Consider the following 8267-nt stretch of genomic DNA (forward strand, 5'->3'; position numbering starts at 1 on the left):
TTGTTCTGTGGATGGAATGAGAATGTATGTTTGTGTGCTGCCACAGAGCCTGCGGGTGGGAGGCTCGGTGAGGGTGTAGACTGCCATGCTGTGTGAGCTGGGAAGAACTGCATGGTTTCTCCTTGTGGCTCCTCTGGGAAGAGGTTGCTGGGTGGAGGGCATTGATTGGCCTGATGGTTTTCCTTGAGACTTGAGGGAACGGGACAGGGTGGGTCCACTACACCCATACCTCTCTGTAACCCTTGTAAACTTTCTGGAAAGATGGACTCCATCTCCTTTGATCGTAATAATCCTGTATGTTTCAGAATTCTTGGACACCAGCACCAGACCCTGTAGTTGCTGAAGCCAGTCCTGTTCAGCTTGGTCTTAAGGGGGTTAAATGTTTTCTTTGGCTGAGGGCTTTACGTGCCCTGATAGCAGGAGAGCTTTTCCATGGAAAGTGACTGGGTGGAATGCCGGGAAGCAGGACAGGGAGAGCATCAAAGGTTTTAGAGGTGGTGGAGGTGTCCAGACAAGGGTGGGCGTGTGTGGGTTGGGGGGAGAGGCCCAGCTGAGGCTGTCCTGGTTTTGGGGCATTAGGTTGTAGGAGCCAGTCTGCCCTACTGAGTGTGCAATCTTCTGACTCATGAAATTGAAGCTTATTTTCCCTCTAAGAAAGGCCAGGTTTCACCTCCCCGGATCAAATCAGATAACTGAATCTAATTGTCAAGACATCATCAGCCATAGGGCCTTCCCAACACTTGGCTTTCTCCCTCTACCCCTGTCCTCCCTCCCATCCATTTTAATCTCGCCCAGGGTCTCTCTGCCCCGCCCCCAAGGGGATGGGATTCAGGTCTGTCTCCATGACTACCAGCCTACTGTGGCATGGCCCATCCAATCATGCAGACACCAAGCTAGTGCTTTATACTAAGAAAAACTTTATCAAAAATTTAAGTATATAAAATAAAGCCAGAGTTGGATGTTGGAGGGCATCTCCCGGCTGAGCACCCCTGAGCCAGGTAACCACGTGCAATCATGTGTACGTTAACCACACGGTATCCTGTATGAGGCGTCTGCTGGTGAGCTTCCCTGTCACCTGGCTCTGCTGGCCAGGGCTGCCGAGGCTCGGAGTCCCACCAGTAAAAGGTCGTCCACATCATAGTTACGAAGGACCAGTTCTTACAGAAGGGTCTCTTCTCCCAAGCTGTTGACTGAGTGGTTGCTGTCGGCGGGAGAGGGGATTTCTTCAGGGCTGGGGCCTTCCTGTTGGAGTGGACCCCACTGTCTACTCACTCTCCACACCCCAGGCTACTTTGTGCTCCTGGTCCTGGCCCATTTCCCTCCCAAGTGAAAAAAAATCCCCTTCTGATGCTGGTGGGAGCAGGCATGGAGTTCAGTTTGAGACCAAGTACCGTCCCTGCCGAGAGGGTGGGGCCCAGACCCCTAGGAGGCGAGCGGGGCCATCTCCATGGTCTCGGGCACTGCCCCGTTGCCCGTCAGACCCTGGGCCCACTTGTGCAGGCGGCTGTAGAGTGGGAGGCCCAGGTTCTCGCGGTACAGATAGACGCCGGTGATGGCGTTCCACTGCGGCCGAGGCTGGGTGCCTTCTACTGGGAACCTGGCCACCAGCTCCTCGTCCTCCTTGCTGAGCGCCACGAAGCCGAAGAAGCGGCGCACGTTGTTGGCGGCCAGCACCCGGGAGTGCACCTCCGCCGTGCGCTGGAAGAGCTGGTCCTCGCTGGCGCGGTACTGCGCCCAGTAGGCCTCCTGGCGGTAGCTGAGCGGTGAGCAGTAGTGCTTGAGGCACTTGGTCAGGAACACCAGGATGGCCACCACGCCGATGAGCAGCCACCCGAAGAGCTGGCAGGGGAAGGGGCAGGTTTAAGGAGGGGCAAGGGGCTGCCTGGACCCTCACCTGCCCCAGGAAGAAGCCCGACGAGCGGGTCACAGGGCTTGGGCTGGGCTGACCCTGTGGGCCACACCCTCTGAGAGCAGCTTCTCCCCCTCAGAGGGAAGCCGGCCCTTCCGGCTGGGATTCCACTCCGTCCTCACTCCTTTGAACTCTCATGCTCTGGTTTTGGTTTTTATTTTTTAGAAAATCTTGGGCTCCTTCCTGTTCCCCCGTGCCCTGCTGCTCTGAGGGAGCGCTTCCAGCTGCGTGTTCTGCCCAGGCCTCTGCCCCGACAGACCTGTGCTCCCTCAGAAGTGAGCCATGGCTGAGGCTAGGATCAGGGCAGCAGCCGCCGCTTCCTCGCTCGGGGGACTCCCTGAGGTCAGCAACACCTGGGCTCCCTCGGTGCTGGGCTGGGGTCCTTCTGGGGATAGGAACTTGTCAACTCCTAGCTGACAGCAGATGTTTCGTGAGCTTACAGGGGCTCGTGCTCAATCTGGGACAAGTAGCGATGACTGGGATCAAGCCTAAGTCTAAGCCAGAAGAACGTTCCTTTAATGTTTAAAACTTGCCTCACCACGTCCTAAGTCACAGGCTACCCAGCTCAGATACTGATGCTGATGATCTAGTGCTTTCCTGGAGACCCTAGCCCCCCGAGGACCAGCACTGCCTTCAACACTGGACCCTCCCGGTACCTCCCCACCTGCCGTCGCCTAGGGAAGAAAGAAGAGGAGCTTCCCCTTGCACAGCCTTACCTGGGACTCATACTTGAGCCTGCGGGTGACCTCCTCCCGGAAGCCCGACATGTTGGCAGGGCCCTCCCCGCAAGGGAACCTGGCCAGGATTTCGGCGGCATGGGCTGGTGGGAAGCCCTTCTCCTCGGCTGTGAGGGAGGACGGGTCCACAAACTCGCTGAGAGCACACACATAGGCCTCACCGCGCAGCAGGGAGATGACAGACCAGGTGACCGGGGCCACAGCTGCACGGCCCAGGATGGAGCTGAGGAGGAGGAAGTTGGGGGCGGCCGAGCAGTTCTTGGTCCTCCGGTACTGGCACTCGGCAACTAGGTTCCAGGTGTGGTTGTTGAGGATGACCCCGATGAGGAAGAGCGCCAGGGCCGGCACACCGATGGCTGTCAGCCCGTACAGGTAGTTCCGGGCAGGCGAGCAAGGGCAGTGGAAAGCCACCACGGAGAACAGCTCCTGACTGCCCACTGTGCCCAGTGCCACCAGCCCATTAAAAATCATCACGTCCTTGCTCTTGAAGAAGAGCGATAGGAAGCGGAAGTTCTCTGCAATCAGGGCCGCCATGGTGACGTGTCAGCGGCGGGGACTGTTGGCAAGGCTGGGGGCGGGGGAGACCAGGATCAATGGTTCCTGATGGTTCCTGACCAGATTAGGAGGGAGTGGAGGCTGGTGGGTATCTGAAGGCAGGGCACGGTCTTGCCATTTTATCCCCTCCAGTGGCCAGCCTGGTGCTTCCTATGGGATAAAGGAGGCTGATAAATGTTTGCCTTGGGAAACTGAAAGGAATCGAGGGGATCCTGTATGGCCAAGCTAGTGAGAAAGGAGGAGACTTGGGGAACCCTGGGACCTTGGGGACATGGTGACAACTGCTCACTGAGCTCCCACTGGATGTCAGGTGCATTGTATCCCTCACTGCCCATCATCAAGATCCCTCATGGAGCTGCCCTGTCCCGTGTGCACAGAGGTGAGGGGCTTGCCAGGGACTCACAGAAGCGGCAGAGCTGAGATTCAGGCTCAGGTCCATCTGCCTCAGGCGCTTGGGTTTTTGTTACTCCCACGGGCTTCTCTTGCAGTCGGGGTTAATGATGGCCTTGTGGCACCAGGGAAGGTGGGGTTCCAGTAGTGCTAGGGTGCTGAGGGACCTAGGACTATTGGAGGCTGTTGTCCTCCAGGCCTCTAGCCCATGGGCATCCCAGCTGCAGTGGGTATCCTGGGAGATAAGGGCATGGGTTTGCCTCAGTGGTGTGGGGTGGGGTGGAGGAAAGAGCCTCTGGTCAGTGTCCAGCGAGGCAGTGTTTCCATTTTAGAGACCTCAGAGTCCAGACTGGTTTAGGAGATCCTGGCTCTCAACACACTCCATGACTTTTCTCTGGGTCTGTGTCCTCATCCGTGAAAAGAGGATAAATCCTCCTGGCCCTTGGTCTCCCCGTAGGGATGCTGGCGGGAAAAGAAAGGGAATAAGTGATGTCTGACCATTGTCCTCCGTGTGAGACCCTCCATTTCACCCTGTCAAGACTTTAGAGTGACTCCCAGACGTGAGGCAGTGGGGACGATTCTCCTTCCTGCCAAGATCTGAGGCCTAAAGAGGAGAACATGCCTCACTTGAGGCCACGACAGCATGGAGGTGTCTGGGCAGGACTTCTGAGCCTGACCTAAGGAGGTTTGGGAAGCAGACAAGGGTGGGTGGAGCCAAGTGAGTCCTCTGTTTTCTTGGTCTCCGGCCCTTGTTCTGTGCTCATCCATGAGAGTCCTGGTGAACATTCCCTTCCCCACCCGTTACCTCTGCCCTATGTAGCAGCCTCCTAGGGGGCTGCCCAGCCTGCCAGTGACAGGGAATGGAGGCCAACTTTCGACCATCCCCACCAGCCCATCCCCAGTTTGTTCGCCATGATCTGGGCTCCAGCGGTGCTAGGAAGTGGGCTCCCTTTCTAGGCCCCACCCACACAAGCAGAGACACAGCCTAGGGTGTGGCCCATGTTCTCCCAATCTGGGGGATGAAAAACAAAAGTCCACAGCCAGAAGCAGCCAGGGAATGGAGGAATAGGGTGGGCAGCAAACAGAGGTGGGGAGACCTGCCACATTTCCTTCTGTGCCCTTTACCACCCTCCCCCTCACCGGTCTCTGCCAGTATTGCCAGATGGGATGGGCAGAGCTCAGTGACCACGTGGGGAGCCAGGAGGAGGAGGGATCTGACTCTTCCTCCCATGCCCAGGGCAGGGACTCCATCCTACACCCTGGGAAAGAGTTTATATTGCCAGGACTGAATGTGTTAAAGTCAGGCTCGTCTCTTCCTTTTCACCTCTTGACTTCAGGTCTTCTCATGAGCTTTCATGGGGCCCTGGGTTCATAAACTGCCCAAAGTGGGGTACCAGATAGCAGAACACAGAGGATGGTGAGCAGTGGAGGGAGGAGGCCATCATCTGAGCCTACTGAAACATCTGTTCTGTAGGCCAGGGAGGGGTCGCATCTGGGCCTGGGCGGGACCTGCTGCAACAGCAGTCAGGGCAGAAGACAAGACGGACTGGAAGGGGGCTGCCCAGAGGAGCCTCAGTGAGAGGCCCTTCTCCCCAGGACAAACCCTCTGGGCAGCCTTGCTCCCCCCCCCCCCCCCCCGTTGCCTGGCACGCCCCAGGGAGGGGCCCTTCCTTACCTGGGGCCAGCTGTGGTGCCAACCAGTGGCTCCAGCCTCGGCGGGGCATGGGCCTGCAGGGCGGGCCCCCCAAGTGCTGCAGGCGCTGCCGTCCACGGGCTCCCTCGTGCTTTCTTCTGTACCGGAGCAGGAAGCTTGAGACCAGCAGGGCCTGGGGCCGGTGGTGTTTTCGGTGGTGCTTTCAAAGAAGTTTTAAACTCCAGGGAAGCAGAAGAAAGAAACAGGATGGAACTTGTGCAGCAAGCAGCGAGTGGAAAAACAGCCTCCCTCCCGCGCTGGGGAGGGCGGGCAGGGAGGGCGGTGCAAGAGGAGAGGAAGTTGGGCTGCCTGTTTGGCGGCCGGCGGCAGTAGCCCAGCCTGTGCCTGGCCTTGCCTTCCCCCCTGAGCCAGCTGCCCCGGTGGCTGCACACCAGTGGGACCAGTTCCAGGGCGAGGCAGGGGGGTCTGCTGGGACATCCTGCCTGGGCCTGCCCTCCCTGCCAGTTTCAGGAGCACTCCCCATGCTGGACTCCTGCTGGACTCCAGCAGAGTTGGAGGGGAGGGCCATGCCATCAGACTGACGGGGAGCCCTAGTAGGATGCACGGGCCAGGGCCCCTGCACCTTATTCTGGCTCTTCTCCCTCAGAGCCCTCCTGCCTCTGCCCGTCCTCCTCCTGACTGCTGACTCTTCTGTCCATACTTCAGCTGACTCTCAGGTACTGCTTCCAATCTCAGGAGGGCTGGCAAGTGATTCTCTGAGGCCCTGTGGGCAGAGCTCTGGGTGGTGGGTGGAAATTAAAATGAGGCACGTTACCATCAGAGCTGCCTGTCCCAGAAAGTGGTCATGAGCTCCCCATCCGTGGGCGTGTGCAAGCTGAGGCTGAAAAGTCATGAATCAAGAATGCTAAAGGGGAGAACCCTGTCCAGGGACAGGCTAGGTGACACCTATGATGAAGGGAGACCCCGCAGTCTCCCGTCAGCTCTGCAAGAGCTTGTGGTTCTAGGATGGCGGAACTGCTGGCCTGCCTCCCTGAGCTGTGCTTGTCATGGGCAAGGATGAAGGGAAAGACCAGTGTTTATTATCCAGGCCCTCCCATGTGCCAGACACCACTCCAGATTCTTCCTTCAAAGTTAGCCTTTTTATTCTCACCATGCTTGTGAAAAGTGGGTCCTTTTAAAGTTGTGTTTTACAGATAGACACACTGAGGTTTAGAAGGATTTGGTGAGAAGGATTTAGAAGGATTTGGTGAGGTCTTGCTGCTCTAGTTCTTGAACCCCAATCTGCTCGACCCAAACCTTTGTTCTTTCTTTGACATTTGTACCTCCTGATTTCCTGGGCTGGCTTTTCCCACTGGAAACCCCTCCCCACCCACCGACACAGACCTGGTCTCTATGCCTTTGAACCCTGTCCTCATTCAGGGCCTAGATGAAGTCCCACCCCCAGAGGAGCCCTCCAGCCTCTCCATCAGCCTCCTGGGCCTACAAGGCTCATCCTTCTCCCAAATAATGAAAGGAATGCAGACCCGGACTCAGAAGTGGGAATGGAGGGAAGAATAGATGGGAAGAAGGGAAATCATGAAAGCAATGTTGCAGGAATCCACATTACATTAACCACCATGTACCTAGGGCCTGTTTTGTCCCACGAGCTTCACACACTTCGCCTATTTCCTGATTACAACAACACCGTCAGGAAGGTGCCCTCATCTCCGTTATATAGATAAGGAAACTGAGGCACAGAAAAGGAAGCAATTGGCCTGAGGGACACTGTAAATGGTAGAGCTAGCCTTTGACCCAATTCTCTCTCGTTCTGGAGTCTGAACTTTTTCTACTCTAGGCAGCTCCCCAACCCCACCCGTCCACCCTCATCCCTACCTCAGGCCAAAGCCTGTTAGCACTCTGGAGCCCCCTCCCCAAGGGTAGGGGTTTTGAGAAAATGGAAAGATACCAGCTTCTTTTCTTTTCTAAATGGCCAAGCTCTGGGGAGGTCTGATTTCCCTGAGACTTGGATGTGAAGGAGGCATTCAGGGCATTCAGGTGGTCTCCAAGGAGCCCTCCAAGGGAGGGCGGTGTGGTCTGAATGTGTCCCCCCAGATTCATGTGCTGAATCTTAACTCCCCAAGGGAATGGCCTGAGGGGGTGGGGCCTTTGGGAAGTGCTTAAGTCAGGAGCGCAGAGCTTCATGAATGGGATCAGTGCCTGGAAAAGAGGCTCCAGGGAGCCTCCCTGCCCCTTCTACCTGTGAGGACATGGCGAGAAGGCCCTGACTTTGAACCAGGAAGAGGGCCTCCATCAGAATGTGACCTTGGAAAAAAAAAAAAGAATGTGACCTTGGCAGGCCCATGATCTTGGACCTCCCACCTCCAGAACTGGGAGAAGTCAAGTTTTGTTGTTTCTAAGCGACTCAGTCTGTGGTGTTCTGCTGTAGCAGCTTCACAAGGCTAAGACAGGAAGACTCTCGTGCTCGGGACTAAATAAAAGGACAGTCCACTTGACAAGTGTTGGGTGGCCTCCATGTGACCACACGCTCTGGCTTCTGCTGAGTAGACCTAACTTCTGGCATGTTGTCTCCTCTCCTGCCACCGCAGGTGTGTTACATCCAGTGAGGCTGGGGGCCATGTCCTCACAGCCCACCTATAGCCTCATTCAGGAGATGGACCCAAATCAGAGGGCTCCTGCTTTGTGAGACAGCCGGTTGCCCTCCCACTCCCTGAGCCTTGAGCATAAGGGAACAGAGATCATAAAAATTCACAGCGAGGGTGGCCGTGGGACCCGAGAGGAGACAGTGAAGTAGAGATGAACTGGCTGGGGAGGGGGCTGGGCAGGGGGGAGCTTGTCCACCCAGACCACCCCCAAGCCAGTTCTGAGCCCTTCTGACTAATACTGCTGTGTCGCAGCGGGGGCACTGATGTCCCCTTCCAGCTCCCAAATTTCCTGCCTCAATGGGCAGGTGAGCGCCTGGGCATGTGGGTCTGTCCCAGGGGCCTGTGCTGTGCACCGGCAGGCTTCACTTTTCCATCCCAGC

The 8267-nt window shown here is 57.0% G+C and overlaps 1 protein-coding gene across 2 annotated transcripts; it reads right to left on the reverse strand.

The window, feature by feature from the left end:
• Nucleotides 1–922: 922 nt before the first annotated feature.
• CALHM2 (calcium homeostasis modulator family member 2) lies at nucleotides 923–5567 on the reverse strand. Of its 2 annotated transcripts, XM_046026303.1 has the most exons (4): nucleotides 5267–5567; nucleotides 3605–4053; nucleotides 2626–3351; nucleotides 923–1839 (listed from the first exon to the last, which is right to left on the reverse strand). In XM_046026303.1, the coding sequence occupies exons 3-4, from the start codon at nucleotides 3178–3180 to the stop codon at nucleotides 1423–1425; spliced, it is 972 nt and encodes a 323-aa protein (XP_045882259.1). In that variant the 5' UTR covers nucleotides 3181–3351; nucleotides 3605–4053; nucleotides 5267–5567; the 3' UTR covers nucleotides 923–1422. The 2 variants fall into 2 exon arrangements, with proteins under 2 accessions (XP_045882259.1, XP_045882258.1); XM_046026302.1 differs by lacking the exon at nucleotides 3605–4053.
• Between the last annotated feature and the right edge of the window lie 2700 nt (nucleotides 5568–8267).

This window comes from Meles meles, chromosome 13 (genome assembly GCF_922984935.1).
Source record: "Meles meles chromosome 13, mMelMel3.1 paternal haplotype, whole genome shotgun sequence".
NCBI classification, from domain to species: domain Eukaryota; kingdom Metazoa; phylum Chordata; class Mammalia; order Carnivora; family Mustelidae; genus Meles; species Meles meles.